The sequence below is a fragment of the Leopardus geoffroyi genome, chromosome B1 (genome assembly GCF_018350155.1).
Source record: "Leopardus geoffroyi isolate Oge1 chromosome B1, O.geoffroyi_Oge1_pat1.0, whole genome shotgun sequence".
Classification (NCBI taxonomy): Eukaryota; Metazoa; Chordata; class Mammalia; order Carnivora; family Felidae; genus Leopardus; species Leopardus geoffroyi.
The window spans coordinates 141,609,962-141,631,390 of NC_059327.1; the positions used below are offsets into that span (position 1 = coordinate 141,609,962).

General features: G+C 38.7%; 1 protein-coding gene across 1 annotated transcript in view; it reads right to left on the reverse strand.

The window, feature by feature from the left end:
* Nucleotides 1–21,429, reverse strand: part of FRAS1 (Fraser extracellular matrix complex subunit 1) — a 431,004-nt gene that overhangs the window by 123,543 nt on the left and 286,032 nt on the right. The window contains exons 29-31 of the mRNA XM_045473641.1: nt 20,803–21,129; nt 10,754–10,907; nt 3,871–4,049 (exon numbers count right to left, since the gene is read on the reverse strand). Of these exons, the coding sequence (XP_045329597.1) occupies nt 3,871–4,049; nt 10,754–10,907; nt 20,803–21,129 (660 nt within the window). The remainder of the gene's footprint in view (nt 1–3,870; nt 4,050–10,753; nt 10,908–20,802; nt 21,130–21,429) is intronic.

Sequence of the window (21,429 nt, forward strand, 5' to 3'; positions counted from 1 at the left end):
ATGGGGCGCCTGGGTGGCTCAGTTGGTTGAGCATCCGACTTCGGCTCAGGTCACGATCTCACAGCTCATGAGTTGGAGCCCTGCGTCGGGCTGTGTGCTGACAGCTCAGAGCCTGGAGCCTGCTTCGGATTCCGTGTCTCCTTCTCTCTCTGCCCCTAACCCACTCACATTCTGTCTCTGTCTCTCTCAAAAATAAATAAACATTAAAAAAAAATTAGAATAGTGGTCACAAAATCAACGTTTTCTTGCTTCAAAAATGCTAAAAAAATTATGCTTTGCCTACTCAGCTAGCTCCTCCCTTCCCCCAGTGCTTCTAAGCTGCCCCCTTAAACTCCCTCTCTCTGTTTTCTGTTCCACTTTAGGCTTGTCACAAGAGTTGCTAAGGCCTGTATGGCCACGTGTAGTTGCATTAATTCCAGATGAGAGGGGGCAGGGTTCTGTCAATTCTAAGGAAAAAGGCAGGAATGGCAGTCCTTTCTTTATGTCTTCTGAAGTTGTGCCCAACAGAAAAACCGTCTTCTTGGTATCTTGATCACATCAGATGCCTGGAGATCAAGTTTCAGAATATCTACATGTTTTCAAGAAGATACCTTATAGTGTGTCATTACAAGTAATATTAATGAAACAGCTATAATTTGCTGAGCATCTCCCATGGGCTCAGCACTATACTACCTACTTTTCAAAAGTTCTCTTACCACTTACAAAGTTGATATTATCTCCTACTTTAAGATGAGGAAATGGAAGGTCAAATAAGTTAAGCAAGATATCACAGTCATAAAGTCAATAAGGGTCAGTATTCAAACAGGTCGGAAGGTTCATGATCTTCCTACTGACCAAGATGGCTAAATTTGGAAGCTTTCAAAACTTAGAAGAGGGGAAAATATACTTTATCTCTTGAAGAAAAAGAATGGAACACTGCGCAGGTAGTGAAATGTGGACACATTACCAAGCAAGGGAATCAATTCTAGCTTCCTTAGTAAAGATATTGGTATGAAATATGTTGGTCTTTTCATACCACATCCCCTAAGGCTGTTTCAACGTGCTCTGAATACACCAAAACCAGAGTCCCTTCCCATGCCCCAAATGACGCAAACGTGCGTGCTTTCTTTTCACTATGCCATGCTCTATTTTTAAATGCCACTTGCATTACATAAATCCCAAGTTTTACGTGCAAAGTAACAGATGGCATGCCTTGATGGCTCATGACAGCACATCAACATTAAATTGGAATTAAATCCATGCAACTCATTGTATTGCATTTTCTGCTTTAAAGAAAGAAAAAAGAAGGGAAGAAAGAGAAGAATCATTAGAACAGCATCTTTTTTAGTTTAATTCTTTTAGGGACACTAAAATGATGAATGAGAGAAGTTTCAGCCATTTGTTTCAGTACATAGCTACAGTGTCTGTGTCATTTCAAATCAAAATATGAGGTAAGCCTATAAAACAATGAGACTTTAAAAGCACACCCAACTTTTTTATATCCAGGAGAACATAATCTCAGAGAGTTGTTTCACGCTTGCAATAAAGATGCTGTCAGTGTTGAAAATGCACTTTTTGGAATGCCTTCAGAGGGAGTTCACAAATCATGTAAGAAAACTGAGCTTGTTACTTCATAATTGCTCCCTGTTTTAACAAAAAATAATTACTACTCTTCTTACCAGACATGACTCTGACTGACTTTTGGCTCTTTGGTTATTTATTAAAATCAACTTCCAAAGGATGATATACTGTCACTACTGGGGATATTCTAAAGAAAATCCCATAGATTTTAAAGAAGATCTCAAGTAGGAGTTCTAAACACATCATGAGTAAAATGTGTGAAGACTTTCCAAAGGGAACCACTTTCTGAGTAATAATGTTCAACTGGATGTCTTAAAGTCCAGTGAGTTTGTTTACAAAAAAAAAGAGTAACTCTTGCTTTTTTATACCCATTTAGTAACCAAGTTGGAAAAGCAATCGAATATCATTTTTTGAGGACTGCAGAGTTCCCTGGTGCTAAAAATGAAAACGTTAACTTGGGCAAAGGGCACATGAGGCTTGCTCACCCATTGGACCTTCAGTGTGCTCGCTATAATCTCATTCTAATGGTTTCCAAGTTTCTTTCAATCTGCTCCCTGGAAAAGCACATCTTTTACACAATATAAATTAGACAATAAAGATGTGTGCACCAGGCATCAGGAGGAGAATGGATGGTAATTTTAACAAGGTAAGCTCTCGTGGCAGTTTATCCCCAACTGGATTCCTAGACAAAGGAAAAGTCTTAAACTCAGAGGGACTGTGACTCTGCTTTGGCTGATCATTACCACGAGTGTTTCTTTATACTTTCTCTGACACTTTCCCAAATTCCTTTCTGTACCTATGTTTAAACACTCTTTCTCAAAGTTTCTCATTCCTTTGCACTTTTATTCAATTCTTTATTTCCAAATTGCCCTTGACATAGGTTTGTTTAATTCTATTGGTCTTTCCAAAGATTCAGGTTTTGTATTCATTATCAATTCTCACATTTTATACTGAATCAATTCCTGTGCTTATCTCTATGAATTCCTTCCTTAGGTTTCCCTTGTGGTTCTCTACCTTCATTCAGCCCATTTATTTTCATACTTTTTGCTCAATAATAAGAGCTTAAGGCCATCAATTTTCTTCTGAGTATTATTTTGTCCACATCATTTAAGTTTTGATAAGTTATTTCCTCCTCATCTTTTTAGAACTTGTAATTATTTAGGAGACTTTTAAAAATTCTAAATGGTTTGAATTTTCTGTTTACCTCTTTATTATTAATTTCTAATTATATTTGATAATTGTCAGACAACGAGCCCAGGATAATTTCTTGTTCTTTAATTTATTGACAGCCTCCTTACGGTCTGTTTGCCTTAGTTTGCTCAGGCTACTATAACAAAAACACCATAAACTGACTGGCTTATAAACAAAAGGAATTTATTTCTTGCAGTTCTGGAGACTAGAAGTCTGGATCAGGGGGCCAGCATGGTGGGGTTCTGGGTTGCAGACCACCAACTTATTGCATACCCATGGTGGAGAGCATGGAAGGGGAGCAAGCTATCTTGTGACTCCCATAAGAGTACTAATCCCATTCATGAGAGCACAGCTCTCATGACTTCATCTAATCCTAATCACCTACCAAAGGTCTCATACCCATATACCATTGAATGGGGAGGGGGTAGGATTTCAACATATGAATCTCAGGGGAACACAAACATTTAGTCTACAGCACTGGTATGTGACCAATCTTTACCAATGATAGCAACAAACCCACACATAGTGATAGGCAGTATTGTACGTATATGTACTAACTCATTAAATCCTCATATAGTTCTATTTTACAGATGATAAAAATGAAACACAAGGATTTTGCCAAAGTAATCTTCCCAAAGTTGTTTAGCTAGTGCAAGGTAAAACTGAAATATGAACCCACTGGGTTTGGCTGCTAAGTCTATGCTCTTATCATAAGATGGTAAATGTTCCAAAAACATTTGAAAAAAGAATTATTTTTTCCTCCATATGGCATTTTAATATTTTGAAAACATTTTTTTTCTAAACACTTCAGCCATTATCTATTATAAACTCTTTGCTGTGGAATGAGTCTGTAGAGATAGTCTAAGACTGAATCAGCAGATTAAAAAAATCTCTCAGTGCTACGAATTACATTTGTTCTTCCCCCAAATGTGATTTCCAGGCAACATAGAAAATGACCTGATTATTTAAAATAATGGTGATGAAAAATAAATTAAATAAATAAAATAAAATAAAATAATAAAATAAAATAAAATAAAATAAAATAAAATAAAATAAAAATAATGGTGATGATTTTCCTCAGACCATCCTGACATCAGAAAAGTCAGCAGTAGAGGGTACCTGAAAGCGGAAGGAGTCACTCTGGGCTGGGACTCCCGAGTGCCTGTACCACACAATGCCTTCATTGATGTCTTGCTGGGTGAAGGTGCTGGTGGGGGTCGCTGTTCTCCCATCAGGCAGGTGCTGCCCTTCCTCTGCGGGGCTGTCTGCAGGCATATCAACCAGAAGGACCATCTCTCCTAGGAAAGCCACATCGTTAGTGAGGATCTCCCGTAAAAGTAAAAGTCAGTCAGAGCTCTCATCTCCTTTTCTACTACAATTTTTTTTCAACAGAAATTATGTACTTCTGTATTTTTATCTAAGGTGAAGGAAAGGAGGTTAACACAGAATTCAATAGACATCTTTGAATTCACCTTCACACACAGAGTTCCCACTCTCTCAGCTAAAAAAAAAGCTAGAAGTCATTCAAGGGCAATTCACGCATCAAGTTACTGACTTATATCAATTAAATTACATGAAATCAGGAATACAGCAAACAAATATTCAAATACAGGGCATTGGATGGATTCATTCCTACCTACAACTTTCTATGTAGCAGGAAATGCTTTTTAACCAGGAGGTTTTTGATGTAAACACAATGGGAAATTTGAAAAAATTCAGAAAAATTGTTATTATTATTATTAATTATTATTATTTATTTAAGAGAGAAAGGAGAGCATGGGTGGGGAAAGGGGCAGAGGGAGGGAGGGAGAGAGAGAGAGAGAGAGAGAGAGAGAGAGAGAGAATCTCCATGCTCATTGAGGAGCTTGATGGATGGCTTGATCCCATAAATCCTGAGATCCTGATCTGAGCCAAAATCAAGAGTTGGATGCTCAACCAACTGAGCCACCCAAGCACCCCCCAGAAAAAATTATACTTGAGAATTCTGTACAATGAAAATAAGAATAACTGACACTGGGATGCATATGGCATGCACTGCATGAAGCACATTATGTGATGGTTCAAATCCAGCTCCATGTCCCGCTGCATGAGCTTTATTAGGCCTTTATAAGCCTCTCTGTTCCTATTGGTAAAATGAAAATAATAGTATATACTTCATAGATACTTAAAAAGAATGTTAATCATCCTTATGTTATTTGATCCTTTGGAAGATGCTATTGTTATCTCCATTTAAAGGAAGTTCTTTTGGCTTAGAGAAGTTCAGTGACTTGTTCAAATTCACAAATTGTACATGTTGGAGCTGAGATTTGAATCTGAAGCTCATATTCTTGGTTGTGAAACTCTGTTACCAGTCATGATCATGTTGTGTTCACAGTCCAATATCTATCCTCCTAAATAACTATCTCATTTCCTCCTCCATAATTCTTTAGACTTCATTAAAATTGAAGCAAGGAAACCTAAATCTAGACACCACCACCACCAATCTGTTTCTATTGCTTGTTTTTCACCTGGAGCTACTATCTCCTTAAAGGGAGATTGCAAATACAGAGGTGCTATAGAGACAATTAAAGTTTCACAAGGATGATATGCCCTCGAGTGAAGACCAAACAGAAGAATAGATGAAATGCTGAAAACAGAAGCCATGTTTTCATGAAAATGCATCTAATAAAAAATCTGAAAGAAGACTCTCTACCACTCAGTTGGTAAGAGAAGTAGAAGAGGAGCGGGGAGAGGGAGGCAGAAGGAGACGGGAAGGTTCTCTAGCAAGATACCCAGATCTTAGTACACTAAGTATGCTAGACATATGGAACAACTGAAATCACACTTTGGTTACATGAGAGGAATTTTCTTACGTGAAGGAAATGTTCCTTCTAATATTTATATGCACTAAATTGAAGTTTAAAGTGAGCATAATATCCTGGATGGTGATTGAAATTCTAAAGTAAGAGAAAAACATCAATAGTCTTCTTTATAAAATCATGTGTAGAATCAACTCATTCTAGTTTCTTTTTGGTACTGTTTCTCATTTGTACCTAAGTCACAAATTCCATTAGCCATCTCTCCCCGGTTCAACCTCTGTTCATAAGATGATATCAATAAACATGCTTTTCCAGAATGTATACTGTTTATGAATGTGAGACAGTTGCAAAATATTCTGAAAGTAAATTTCTACAATGAAAATGTAGAGAGTAGAGAAACAGAAAATATTCAAATGCAAATATCCTAGCAATTTTTCTTTATAATAGAAAAACTAAGCAGAATTTTTCTAACAAGTCCTAATGAAATAAGCCTATTTTTCAGATTAAAAAAACTGCCATGTTATGCAGATTAACAGGAATCATAGGATATTGGCTAATTCTATTAATTTCAATTCAGTTAATAGTCATCGAGTACCTGTTAGGTGCTAGCTATCACACTAGACCCTTCAGGGATGGGGATTGAAAGATGAGCAAGATGCCATTCCTGCCCCTGAGACCAGCCTCCTTAAGCAACTGGGAGCCACTGTGAGGTTTCTGTAGGTGAATGGCACAAACTGATTTAGAACACAGAACATATACGATCAGAATACAGGGAGCCTGTGAAAGTCCTATTAAAGAGGCCAGATTTTATTTTATAAAAATGGTAAAATAGTAATTAACATTTACACAGACAGCTTGATCAATTATGAGATGACTGAAAAATTCAGATGAATGATATGGTCCTGAACTAAGGCAAGAGAAGTAAGATTGGAAAGAAATAAACAGATACAAGAGTCACTAAGTAAGTGGAAGCAACAGAACTTGACATTGTGTTGTGAAGATGAGAGATGGGGACAGATGTGACAGGAAGGGCAGCAATGCCACCAATGGATGAGCAGGTTGGAGGGAAGTTTAACACTGGGTCTGTTGAATACAAGGTGTCTTTGTGACAAGCCCAAGAGTAGCGAGGAACAAATACCAGTATTTTGTGAGGTTCACGCCAATGAGGTGAGAGCTGTTGTGTAGCATGTCATCTCCACATTTATTATGACAAAAACAAGGAGATGACCTTAAATATATGAAAATCCAGGTTTATAAAACAGTGTGGTTTAAAAAACAAGATATTCTGTACTTGGGATTTCCTTAATACTGAAGCCTATAGTTTAATCAAGAATTTTGAAGGGAAATTTTGATAGGTATTAAGAATTAGAATCTCATTGAATTATTGAAAATCCCATGAATTATTTTGGGATTGAGACAATTTGTATTAAAGCTTTCTTACCCGATGATAAATAATTTAGAGTTGGCAATGTGTTGGATTAAGTCGGATTTTCCCTCAAATGATACTCAAGTTACTTCATTAAAACCATCTCATTATGGGGTGCCTGGGTGGCTCAGTCAGTTAAGCATCCAACTCTTGATTTCAACTCAGGTCATGATCTCATGTGGTTTGTGATTTTGAGCTCGAAGTTGGGCTCTGCACTGACAGTGTGGAGCCTGCTTGGGATTCTCTGTCTCCACTCTCTGCCCTGCCCCCATTCACATTCATGCTTGCACGCACTCTCTCTCTCAAAATAAATAAATAAACATTAGAAAAGCCATCTCATTAAATTCACTTTCAAGCTTGTGAAGTAGGTAAAGGTACAAGTATTAATCAACTTGTCTAAACTAACATTTGAGAACAGTGATGAGTCTGCTGCAAGTGGTGGAACTTGGGTTCTGTATGCATTTACTACACAAGCAATTTACATTTGGTTCAGTTGCATGGTCAGGTCTCCACAAAAAGTCTAAAGCTCATCTAGAACATTCTAAAGTGATGAGGGAGTATATAAGAGCTGGGGTGGCAAGATGGTAGGGGCTCCACAAATTCATACCACTGCGACAGACGGATGTAAGCAGATTGGTGTTGAGTGGGTTTCCAGTTCCCACCACCTTTTTCACTCTTGAGTGGTTGCTAACGTTAATGTGATTTGATTATTACTAATAGGGGGCTCTGGACACGCAGAAAGAGGATTATGTTCATAGGAAGAAGTTAATTAAGAGAGTTATAGTAGGAAAGGGTCACAGTCAAGCCTACATGGCATTTATCAAGCTGAAATTTAATTCAGCATTGTTCTGTTTAATACTTAAAGAGACTATTGGAATATTGGACTGTCTCTAGGAAATTAAATTTTTTGGCTTTTAATGATCAAGATAAAGGTAAAGAATTTAATACATCAAACGAGTCAAAGATTTTTAGAGCTGAAAAGGACTTAAACATTATCAAGCTTAAAATCAGTGGGTAAAAGAACACAAAGTTGAATAAGGTCTGTGGATTAATTAATAGCATTGTATCCATGTTGGCTTTCTGGTTTTGTTAATTGTTCTATTGTTCCATAAGATGTTAACATTGAAGAAAGCTAGATTAAGGGTATTCAAGGGCTCTTTGTACTATTTTTGCAAATTTTCAGTAAGTCTAAAATTATTTTAAAATAAAAAGATAAAAAATTATCTAGCCTAACCTTTTAAAGAAACCTAAGGCTCAAAGGCATTCACTTGCCTTCCTCAAGGTTATACAACTATATATAATAAAAGGTACTCCAGCTAGAACAACTATTTCATAATCGAATCAATTCTTGGTTGAATCGTGTTTTTCAATGTCTATGTTGACATTGGAATTACTTTTGAAATGCACAAAAGTTAATTTTTCTCCCCACTACAGAAAATATATAATTTTTAAAACCCAGGGACCCAGAGGAAAAAGAGATTATTATTCCTCTGCTATTTAACATGCCAAGAACATGTTTACTTTTAATGAATATCATTTTAATCTTCATTTTCAGGTTATCTATTTAGTTCTTTTAAAAAATCTACCTGCCTATGAGGTGCCTAGGTGGCTCAGTCAGTTAAGCATCCGACTTCTGCTCAGGTCATGACCTCATGGCTCTTGGGTTCAAGCCCTGCACTGGGCTCACTGCTATCAGCTTCAGATCCTCTGTCCCCCTCTTCCCCTCTAGCACTCACTTTCTCTCTCTCAAAAAAAAAAAATAAATAAATAAATAAATAAATAAATAAACAAACATTTAAAAAATATCTACCTGCCTTTTCTTTTATTTTTATGGTATGTGGTTATTAAAGTTTTGATTTCTCTTTAGTATCTTTAAATCATTTTAAATATGCTTGTTCCATAGTTTGTTTTTTTAAGTGTATTTATTTATTTTTTTTTTGAGGGAAAGGAAGAGAGAGAGTGAAAGGGGTGGGGCAGAGAGAAAGGAAGAGAAAGAATCCCAAGCAGGCTCGGCACTGTCAGCACAGAGCCAGATGAGGGGCTCAAACCCACGAAGCATGGGATTATGACTTGAGTTGAAACCAAAAGCCGCATGCTTAACAAACTTAGCCATCCAGGTACCCCTTGTTTCACAATTTTTATGATTGCTCCTTTATGAAATCCTTGGAATTTTGATCATTTTGTTCATTTTTCTTATGATACTATGGATTATTTCCTCATCTGTTCTGTAATTTTGAATTCTGAGCTAATCTTCAGTGGTTTAGGCTGTGAGAATCTTGTGACCTGGAGTTGAGGGTGGACATTCCATAGCAGTTTCTACCAGTTTCTGTAAAGAACCCAAGAAGTATCATTGGCCTGAGATTAGTATTCATATAACATCTCAGTTTTGGGTTTCTCAGACAACGTGCAGTGTAACTTAACTCAGGATCATCAGGAGAAACAGGCCTGGAGTTCTTTCTCTGCAGACTTTTTTACTTCACTCTGAGCCCTGGGAAACACAGATATGTTTCTTTAACATCTCTCTGTGCTGGTGTGCTTCTTGTTTTCTCTTCTGTCTCTCTAAGTAAAAGTCTTTCCAGAGTCCAAGTTTTATGCAGGATCTTAACTTTCTGTCTTTGCACGAGCATTATATCTCAAGCCCCTGGGTTCCTGGAACACAAACAACCACTCTGAGGGAAGCTATTCCATGAGCTCATGCCTAGACTGGTTTAAGCTCCTTCTCTGTTTGTGACTTGGAGACTTCTTTCTATTCTTGGAAGATCAGGCAGTGCCCTATAATTCTTTTTTTTTTAATGTTTATTTATTTTGAGAGAGAGAGATAGAGTATGTATGTGGGGAACATGAGTGGGGAGGGGCAGAGAGAGAGAGAGAGAGAGAGAGAATCCCGGACAGCATAGAGTCCAACGCTGGGCTCAATCTCACGAACGTGCGAGATCATGATCTGAGCTGAAATCAAGAGTTGGAACACTCAACTGACCTGAGGCATCCAGGTACCACTGCCCTATAATTGTTATCTTGTTTCCAGCATTTCTAGATGATGATGAGGAGGAGGAGGACAAGAAAATTTTCAGTTTATCATATTGCACTATCTTTCTGGAAGTGGAAGTAACAATGGAGATCTTTAGAAATGTTTTTATGTAAAGCTCTTTTTTTTTTTTTTTTTAAGTCTCAACAAGAAATCTGGTGATGTTCTAGAAGGGACATAAGGTGGAGTTTAAGAGCCTGAGCTTCAAAATTAAACTGACATAATTAGCTATACATGCTTATATAAACTATATTTTAGCAAGTTACTTTCTCTGTAAAATTAAGTTGTTTTAAGACTTAAATTTTGGATTTCATATACACTAATATGTTTATATTACTTAGTGTACTACCTGATAATGTGTGTATGAGTTATTTTGACTGTTCTGTTTAAATTTTTTTTAATGTTTACTTCTTTTTAAGAGAGAGAGGGACAGAGACAGAGCATGAGTGGGGGAGGGGCAGAGAGCAAGGAAGATACAGAATCCGAAGCAGGCTCCAGGCTTTGAGCTGTCAGCACAGAGCCTGACGCAGGGCTTGAGCTCACAGACCATGAGATAATGACCTGAGCTGAAGTTGGATGCTCAACCGACTGAGCTACCCAGGTGCCCCATTGACTATTCTGTTTAAATGAGATGTGTGAGGTATTAGAAAGTCAATTTCATTGGACTCACAACCTTGCTGTGTGGCATTGTACAAAAGCAAGTCCAAGACTACTGGATACAATGATGAAATCATGGCAAAGGAAAAAAGTTACCAAATTGGGGGTGGTCCTGTGTAATTTTGTAGATGATTTCTGAGGCACTGGCACCTGGAGCTTCCGCCTGTAAGATTCTATTGGTAATCTGCAGCATCCCACCTTCTGGAACCCACACCATTGAATTAGCCACGAGCCGAAGACCTCCATCATTCTAGAATAAGGAAAGAGTACAGAATTAGGTCCAAGCAAAATAAAAGAAAACACCAGCCCTTAAAAACATAAGTTGAAATGTACCATTGCTGCTAGTGTTCATTTAATAAGAGAGATTCATAGCTTTGAAGTCACATTACGAACTATGTATGTGTATTACGTGTAGATATATGCATGTGTATGTACGTGTGTACATATCTTGCTTTTTCTTTTAACTTATAAGCAAAGAACTTATTTCATTTAGGAAGACTAAGTCTCTCCATTCCTTTCTTTCTTTTTTAGTTTTAAGTTTATTTATTTTAGAGAGACAGAGACAGCATGAGTGGGGGAGGGGCAAAGAGAGAAGGAGACAGAGAATCCCAAGCAGATGCCGCACCACCAGCATGGAGCCCGATGCAGGGCCTAAACTCATGAACTGTAGATCATGACCTGAACCAAAACCAAGAGTAAAACGCTTAACTGACTGAGCCCCCCATGGGCTCTTTTGTCCATGTAACTGTCCTTCTATCCTCCCCATCCACCCACATTCAAGAAGTATTCATTAAGCACCTGTTATATGCTGGCTCTTTGGCCAGAGGCCTGAGATAGGTAAGAATGGCTGAAACAAGACTTCAGTTTCAGAACTTACAATCTAGTGATCTCCCCACAGATAAATAATCAGGATGCATCACAAACGATGCACAGGGTGCTGTGGGAGAATAAGGGAAAAAGGAGGTTTCCTGTTTGAGAAAAGAATGCTCAGGAAGGCTTTGCTATGGATATATCGTTTAATTCTCAAATGACCAAAAGACAGGTCTTCTAAGAGAGAAGAGGTAAAATGAATTCTATGCGGAGGGCCCAGCTGAGGCAAAGACATGAGACAATGCACTGCATGCTTCATAAAATATCCAGGTGTCTGGGAAAGAAGAGTTTATGGAACCAGGGGAGCAGGTGAATAAAAAGGGACACTCTCTTAAGGTTGTCGTAGGTAGAAGGTAGATGCTGTGCTAAAAGTTTCCATTTATCTTGTAGGCCCTGTAAAGTCAACATGTGTCTTCAGGGAAGGAAAGGGGATGAGCACGTCTGGGGTTTAGAAAGCTTTCATCAGCAAGAGATGGAAAGGGCTAGAACTGGGATGCGTCTGGGGCTGTAGAAACCATTTAACAAATTCTTGTAATGGCTCAGGTGAGAGAAGATGAAAAAGTCATTGCAGTGGGAATGGGGAGTTAGAAACAGTTTCCAGAAACACTGGAGGCTGAATTGACAGGCCTTGATGACTGATTGAAAGTGAAGCCTTAGAAACAACAGTTGGGAATCGCTGACTGGAAGAAATCACCTATTTAGCACTCCTGAGAAGGCAACCATTTTAATTGCTAAAGCTAATGTCATTAAAAAGTGCTGCCATTCCTGATTTGCAAGGTGTGCACCTCTTCTAAAGCCTCATAATTGACATTTTAGCACAGAATGAGATTAGTGAGGCTGCCTGTGTTCAGTTTGCAGTTTGTTTTCATACTTTAAAAATCAGTAAATCTGATATTCTAAAATCAAGCACTTAAAGGGGATATTTTTATAAATTATTGCTATAGCTTTCAAATATGCCAATAAACAGAGCAAACACCACTCCCAGGAGGGGAATACTAAGAGCAGAAGACAACATCTATTTTTTTTGCAGTTACCTGACACGATAGTATTTGCCCCCCACAGGAGGCGGTCATAGCTATTTTCACCACACTCACCAGGGAACTGAGTCAAACAGTGCCCATGGAAACAGCAGCAAAGGTACCTTCTATTGTGATTGGTGCTCAGGAGCAAACTCCCAAAAACTTTCTCCCTTCACAATTGATATAGCATATTATTTACAAAAATACCAAAATGTGCCAAGAATTCCCTTCCCCTGGAATTCTAGGAGAAAAGTCCCTATTAACTCCAGCAGTGTTTCATATAATATAATATACTTAGACTCAGGTGTCTTAATTGCTAGCAATCTTTCTAATAGCAGCAGCCTCGTCAAGTTTGATCATGGTTACAGAGATCAGTCATACACCAGCAACCACATTCTTGGACTGATGAGGCAATGGGGTTTTTCATATTCCAAGCAAGTAAGTACTGTGACTTGTCCCCAGGTGTCTCTCCCACTACATTTCTATCTTGGCTAAACTTCACCGATACAATTCCCTGTAATTCCCATGTGAGTATAAATTATTAGGAGACAGTATTCCTTGTAAGTCAGTGTTCAGACACCAGCAACATCTGGAAACTTACTAGAAGTTTAGAATCTCAAGCCTCACCTCATTCTGAATTAGAACTTCATTTTACTTTTTTTCTTTAGCTTCATTGAAGTGTATTACTTGATAAATAAAAGTTGATATAGTTAAGGTACACAACATGATGTTTTGATATACATATACATTGTGAAATGATTATAACAATCAAACTAATTAAGAAATCTATCACCTCACATAACTAAACCCGAGTGTGTGTGTGTGTGTGTGTGTGTGTGGTAAAAACAAATTTCAAGCACATTTTAAGTATACGATATAATATTAAGTATAGCCACCATGCTATACATTAGATCTCCAGAACTTATGCATCCCTTGTAACTGAACCTCTATACCCCTTGACTAATACCTCCCCATTTCTTCTACCCCTGGCGATCACCATTCTACTCTGCTTTTATGAGTTGGACTTTTTTAGATTCCAAATATAAGTGAGATCATGCAGAATTTATCTTTGTGTCTGGCTTATTTTACTTAACATAGTGTTCTTCAAGCTCAACCATGCTGTCACAAATGGCAGGACTTCCTTCTTCCATAAGGGTTTATAATATTCCATTGTGTATATAGACCACATTTTCTTTATCCATTTATCAACAGACACTTAGGTTGTTTCCACATCTTGGCTTTTGTGAATAATGTTGCAATAAATATGTGAGTACATATATCTCTTTGAGATAAAGATTTCATTTCCTTTGGATATATACCCAGAAGTGAGATTGCTGGATCCATATGATACTTCTGTTTTTAATTTCTGAGGAACTTCCATACTGCTTTCCAAAATGCTGTACCAATTTACATTCCCACCAAGAGATTATATGGGTTCCCTTTTCCCCATACTTTCACCAACTCTTGTTATCTTTTGTCTTTTTTATTTTAGCCATTCTAACAGGTGTGAGGTGATATCTCATTGTTATTTTTTTCAATGTTTATTTATTAAGAGAGAGGGAGAAAATGCATGCAAGCAAGGGAGGGGCAGAGAGAGAGAGAAAGAGAGGAGCCCAAGCAGGTTCCATGCTGTCAGTGCAGAGCCCCACACAGGGATCAGTCTCATGAACTGTGAGATCATGACCTGAGCCGAAATCAGGAGTTGGACGCTTAACTGACTGAGCCACCCAGGCACCCATCATTGTGGTTTTGATTTGCATTTCCCTGATGATGAGTGATGTTGAGTACCTTTTCATGTACCTTTGGCCATTGTATGTCTTCCTTTGAGAAAGGTCTATGCAGATTCTTAGCCCACTTTTAAAAAAATGTTTATTTATTTTTGAGAGAGAGAGAGAGAGAGAGAGAGAGAGAGAGAGAGAGATAGTGTGCATGAGTGGGGGAGGGGCAGAGAGACAAAGGGTCAGAGGATCTGATGCGGGCTGTGTACTGACAACAGAGAACTCTATATGGGGTCTGAACCCACAAACTGTGAGATCATGACATGAGCCGAAGTCAGATGCTCAATGTACTGAGCCACCCAAGCGCACCCCTTAGCCCACTTTTTAAATGGAGGAGGAGGAGGAGGAGGAGGAGGAGGAGGAGGAGGAGGAGGAGGATTATGATGCTATTGAGTTGTTAGAGTTCCTTAAATATTTTAGATATTAATCCCTATCAGATATATGGTTTCAAACACTTTCTCCCCTTCAGCAGGCTGCCTTTTCATTCTTTTGATTGTTTGCTTTGCTGTGTAGCTTTTTAGTTTGATGAATTTCCACTTGTATTTAAACACAATCCCCAGGGGATGTGGAGTCATGCTAAATCAGGAGAAGCACAGCCCAGGATAGATACAGTGATGGAGCTAGAGTGGTTCTCCTGAAACCCCACAGACAGGCCTTTTACAATATTTATATTTATCACCAGATAATATAAATGCCTCTGTTTCTGAATTATTTGTTTACAATACTTAAGAAGAAACAGACAACTGTCTAAGGGAAAGAAGTGTAATTCTTCCCACTCATATTTTGAAGATGGTTTTATCATTTTCTTTCTTCTGGGAGAGAGTCCAGGGACGATTCAAGAAGAGATGAATAGAAGGCTATACACCATCTTTTCTACAGTTAAAGTGTCCAGAAAAGCCAAATTTTAACCTCATTTCCCCAATGATTCTGACATTTTGCAATTTCTTTATCTACTTGTAGTTGTTGGTTTTTTTTTTTTTCTGAACAATGATGCATATATCCCTGTGAACTGAAGAAATTAGCCATAACATGAGTTGAATAATCTCCTGCCTAGTGAAGTTTTATATGCCCTTCAGGGTACCATATTAGAAAGCAATGAAATCCCAAACAGGGATTATGGGGGCATGATCAAAAGAGTACTTTAAATTAAATAGTTCTTCTGATTCATTTCATAGAACAATGGGCATACAGAAATGCTGGCAATAAAGTTTAGCCATTATATATTGTATTACAAATAAAAATATTAATATTGTAAACCAGAAGTAAGGGCCTAAGCTTCTATCATTAGGAGGAAAATCTCACAAATAAAATGAAAACTTACCTCCCTAAAATAAATGTTGGGACATAAATGATGATTTCAAATGATAGTGTACCCCAACCCCAGGCCAAACTATTCAAACTAAAAGATTTTTAAACTTAATCAAATAGAAAATGACAACAATTGGATATAACAGCAATCCTAACATCAATTTATTCTGTAAAAATATGCCTTAATTTGCAAAGACTCATTTATATCATAGCTTTTAGAATGCAGTCTTATAGGACATTGTGGATTTTAGGGAAGGATCACATAGGATGGTGCATAGAAGGTGAATCTTAAATGCTATTTACCAGGTAAGGGATGGAAAGATAATTGGACTGTTTTTGTGTTTGCCAATGTATGCATGCTCCTCAGGAGCTCTGTTCCTTCAGGTCAAGAATATGGAACCTCTTCTCCATGTAGATTTCAACCACTTTATAAACAAAATTTTGTAATCAACAACCATTTTTTGAGCATATACTCTGAGCGATGCATCTTCCGAGATGCCAAAATCAACGAGTTAAACAAGTCCATAAAAGGTGAAACCCTGACACATGGTAGAGATTTAGTTGTTGATGCATTAGACAGACTCTTATTAAAAAAATTAACATTTTCCTGCCATATTTATAATTGTCACAAGCACCCTTATTATCAAATGGTATCTCTGCAAAACAACAACTGGGGGGACAAGTTTTAAGAAAACTGAGGGAAAGCACAACAGGGCTTTTCGCTGCACACGTGCCTTACCAAGTTCAAACAGCCCAAGAGGACTCTTAGCAACAAAATTTTCCATCTAGTTCCTAGCATGATACTTGGGGCTTTTAACATCAAAGCACTACCCAGTTGCAGAAAATAAATTGCTCAAAGTCAACAAACGAGGTCACAAAGATCATCAGACTTATTGCCAAAGTGGAAAAAGAGGCATGAGTTTCCAGAGATGTCTTCATTAACGAAAAAGAGGGTAATTTCTTTAAAGCCCAACAGTGGAGAGAAAACCACCAAAAAGCATGACTTTTCCCTGCTCACATTTTAGCCCTTATTAGACACCAAATTGCTTTAAAATCATATCTCTAGCAGGCTCAGGTTTGGTAATCCACCCAATTAATGAGAGCCTGTTCAGCAGAGCATTCTTTATTACCTTCTAATCTCTTTGATTTATTTTGCCTCCTACCCCCAAGAGAGCATGTTTCAACATCAGTCCTGAGTCTATTTTCTCCTCAGTGACTCACCACAAGCCTGGAGGGTAGCAGTCAAATTTCCTCACTGCCAGGCCAAGGATAAAAGTTTGGAAGAAGTGATGTAGAACTGGAGAACCAAGAGTGGAACTGAGAGCTCCTACCCTTAGTCCCAGATAGGCCACCTGACATCAGCAGAGGTGCCCTGAAGGCTTCACATCTGACACAAGAGATGGATTCAAAGGTAGGAACATGAGAACCAGCCTCACTCAAGCTGTTGCATCCCCCCACCTATCTATCTATCAAAGAAAAATGTACTAAACTCGGGGCACCTGGGTGGCTCAGTGGGTTGGGCGTCCAACTTCAGCTCAGGTCATGACCTCGCGGTCTGCAAGTTCAAGCCCCACATTAGGCTTTGTGCTGACAGCTCAGAGCCTGGAGCCTGCTTCGGATTCTGTGTCTCCCTCTCTCTCTCTGTCCCTCCTCCGCTTACACTCTGTCTCTCTCTCTCTCTCTCAGAAATAAATAAACATTAAGAAAAATTTTTAAAAATGTACTAAACTTTTACAAGGTGCCTGGCTCAAGAGAGGAAAACAGAAATAGTTCCTGCTCCCACAAAGTTCACTTTTTCTATCCCTCCCTCTCTTTCCATCCGTATTACCAGGTTAAGTTTTCTACTGAACAACACTGGGATTAATTTGTACATCCATTCACCAGGAATTAGACCTAAACCCCTTAGCCACTCCACTTAAGCCACCAGCTAGACATCAGCCAGTAATTGGCCTATCTCCAAATTTAATACACAGGCTGCCACAGGGTAAGGACTTGGATGCCCGTCTTCAGAAATGGCTATCAGAATGAAATCAATCATGTCTGACTATATATCTATTGGAAGCCATTAATAGCTGAGGCATTTTTTTTCTTCTTGGGCTCCAGTAGACTTATGATTATAAATAGCTTCACTTGTAACAAGATGTAGTGAGTCCAGAGGGAAGATTCCAGAAGGCTTAGTGCCCAGACTGCTTGGATAGGACATTGTGAAAATGAAAAAAATTGCTGTCTCCATTCTGTCCATTAGGGGGATCAGAATATATATGTCTAAAACATTGAAAAACGTAGACTAGAACGAAAAAAACCACGTGGGTTAAATGTGATGAGCCAGAACACACTTGAGTTGAAATCGCGGCTCTGGCATTAAATATATATATATACACACACACACACATACATACATATATATATATATTTTTTTAATGTTTATTTATTGTTGATAGAAAGAGTGGGAGCAGGGGAGGGTCAGAGAGAGAGGGTGACACAGAATCTGAAGCAGGCTCCAGGCTCCGAGTTGTCATCACAGAGCCTGAGGCGGGTTTCGAACTCACGGAAGATCATGACCTGAGCCAAAGTCGGCCACTTAACTAACTGAACCACCCAGGCGCCCTGGCACTAAACACTTTAATGAAAAATAAACATTTTTAAACTTTTAAAAATGTTTTTAAACTTTTTTTTTCCAGTTTCCTTTTCTGGAAAATTAGAGATAATAATTGTACAAGTACCCCAGAGTGACTGTGAACATCCAATGAAATAATTTATATCAAGCATTAGTGCCCAATAAAGGTTAAAAGCAAAACAAACAAAAATACCTCCCACCCATAGAATTTCCTTTAGAAGGAATAAGGTCACATGGCCTCTATTCTAACGTCCTTCACTAAGATATTGTAAAGATCAGTAGAATAGATATGAAGAAGTACTTTGAACTCCTGAGAGGAAATATAGGATGTATTTGTAAAATATTAGTATTACAGTGTCAAACTTATTAGTACATCTTGATAGATGCTGACGTTCTGGTCACTGGTTTCATTATCCCAGTTCATTGACTCAGAAGCCATTATTTCATCTGATGGACAGGCAAGCACAACACTGTAGGAGATAGAGTGATGGCAGGAGGAAGGAGGAGGGACAGACCCTGTAAATACCAACACGGACCCCAAGTTATAAGCACTACAAGGATACTCGAGATCTGTGCTTATGCCTTATTTATAAATTAAAATTTTATTTTCTTTGTTTTGTTTTTGTAGTCAAAGCAGCTAAAATCCTAGAAATACCCTTCAACCTTGGGCTATAGCATACAAAATGACAGTGCCATACACTGAACCGAGCTCCAAACGTGGAGACTGAAAGCACTCTAGGAAAGGCGGCTGCTAATGTTGCGCTGAAATCCCATAACAATCTTTGGAAGAAAACCAAGGAAGAAGAAAAGAAACTTTCTGATTCTGTCTAGACTACATCTCTTCAGAACTAAACCTCATCTCCCAAGGCGATTGCAAGAGGGTGATAATTAGGATTAGCTACAAGGTGGCTACCTGCCAACTCTATCTCATAATCAGCCTTCACTTGCTCCCATCTATCTCATGCCACCATCACTGTTTTCAGCAGCTGCAAATCATGAGACAACAGCCTAAGAAACTAGCCAGAGACTAGGTTACATTCAGCTGTTCACCTTCACAAGGATCCATCGCAAATTTTGAGTGATCGTTGGTGAGAAAGTGACAAGTCATTTCTAAGCTGTCTTCAGCAAATCAATTTCTCCAGCTAATCATTAATGACACTTCAGTGGCAACTGATATTTGGAATGAAAAGTTCAATAAAAATGATAAGTCTTTCCATCTACCACCATGAGAAAGAGCCAGTTTTGCTATAATGCAGAAAATAGCTTCTAGTGAAATATCATCAAGTAATAAATGGTTTTTTTTTTTTTCCAACGTTTATTTATTTTTGGGACAGAGAGAGACAGAGCATGAACAGGGGAGGGGCAGAAAGAGAGGGAGACACAGAATCGGAAACAGGCTCCAGGCTCTGAGCCATCAGCCCAGAGCCCGACGCGGGGCTCGAACTCACGGACCGCGAGATCGTGACCTGGCTGAAGTCGGACGCTTAACCGACTGCACCACCCAGGCGCCCCAATAAATGGTTTTGAAAATGTTTTGCAATAAGTCTTTTGGATCTAGCATGGATTAGCTCAGTATTTCCCAAAACATGGTAGCCATCCCATTAATAGTATCCTGGAACATTCTATGCACTACGTGGATGAATATTTTTTTAAATGTTTAGGTATTAATTTTCATATCTTAGAAAAAAGTATAATTATACATTAAGCCCATAATCTCATATTCATTGTTTGTTACAAAGAAGCCACGCACAAAAAAAGTGGATACAAAGAAAAATATTAAGTAAATAACAGAAAAGGTGTTAGTGGGGGGCACCTGGGTGGTTCAGTTGGTTAAGTGTCCAACTCAGGACTTTGGCTCGGGTCACAATCTCACAGTTCATGGGTTTGAGCCCTGCCTCAGATTCTACACTTGACAGCATGGGGCCTGCTTGGGATTCTCTCTCTCTCTCTTTCTCTCTCTATCTCGCCCTCCCCTACTCATGCTCTCTCTCTCAAAATAAATAAACTAAAAGAAAAGATGTTTGTGGATATGGCAAAAACATATGGAGGTGTCATGGGAATGACTCAGACCAACAAGAATTCCTATGATTACTAAAAGAAAGAGTTCCCTCATCCTACTTCAGTTGGCTTAATAGAATGGCTGCACTCGTCCTTTTGGATTCATTATGATAACCTGACTATGAGCTTCACATAGCATGAGCTGCTATAGAAAGGCAGACAAAAACAGGGGTGTACTTGATTCTTATGATCAGGCAGGAGACGAAAGGATCAGTGGACAACAAGGCATTTTTTATGGCAGCAAGTCAACATAAAGGTACAAAAGTCGCCCTTGTGTAGAGAAGGGTGCTCCCAACAAAATAGTGCTCTTCGAGATTGGGTAACGTGTTCTATTAATCTTAGAACGTCCTGAGTATTTCCATAATAGATGGTTAATAAATGTTTGAATAGATAACTATCCATATCTTAACTGCAAAACATGAATACTGCAAAATAATATCAACAAAACTTCGCATCTAGGTGCAAGAAAACTGCTGCTCTAGGAATGGCACCTACCTTGGGCACAGTCTTCACGTGGAAGAGTATATTTTGGAAGGAATGTCCATCATTGGCCTGCAAGACTGCAACATCAGATATGCTGTCAGAGCCATCATGAGCATAGTGGAGAAGGCCCCTGGAGAGTTCATCCAGCCGGAATTGATAGACTGGGGTTGCAGGGGACTGAAGTGTTTGGAGCAATTGGCCATGAAGTGGAGGATCAAGCACTTCGACCACCACATCCTGTGGGTTGTCGTCATCTCGGATGTCAAGCAGCTGGGTAGTGATGGTTCTTCTCTCTCCTCTGTTAATATGGAGGGCCTCATTTCTCAGCACGTAGGGGGCCTAGGAGTTGAAGGGAAGGAGGAGAAGTCATTTAGCAGGAAAAGAGAGGACAATCCTGTGGACTAGACGCAGCTTTGTGCAACCGAATTGATAATTCTATGCTTTTAAAGGAACTCTTGATGCTCCAGCAAAGTGCCACACTGTTGCATAGTCAAAGTATTTGTCAGAGGTGTGGTCAGTCATAGTAATCAAAGCAAGTGAGATTACTTCACTCTTCTGGTTCTAGAGGCTTCTCAAAGCCATTTCAAGGCCATAGTATTCACCAGAGGCAATCAAGGTGAGCTGCTTGCTTCTCAATCT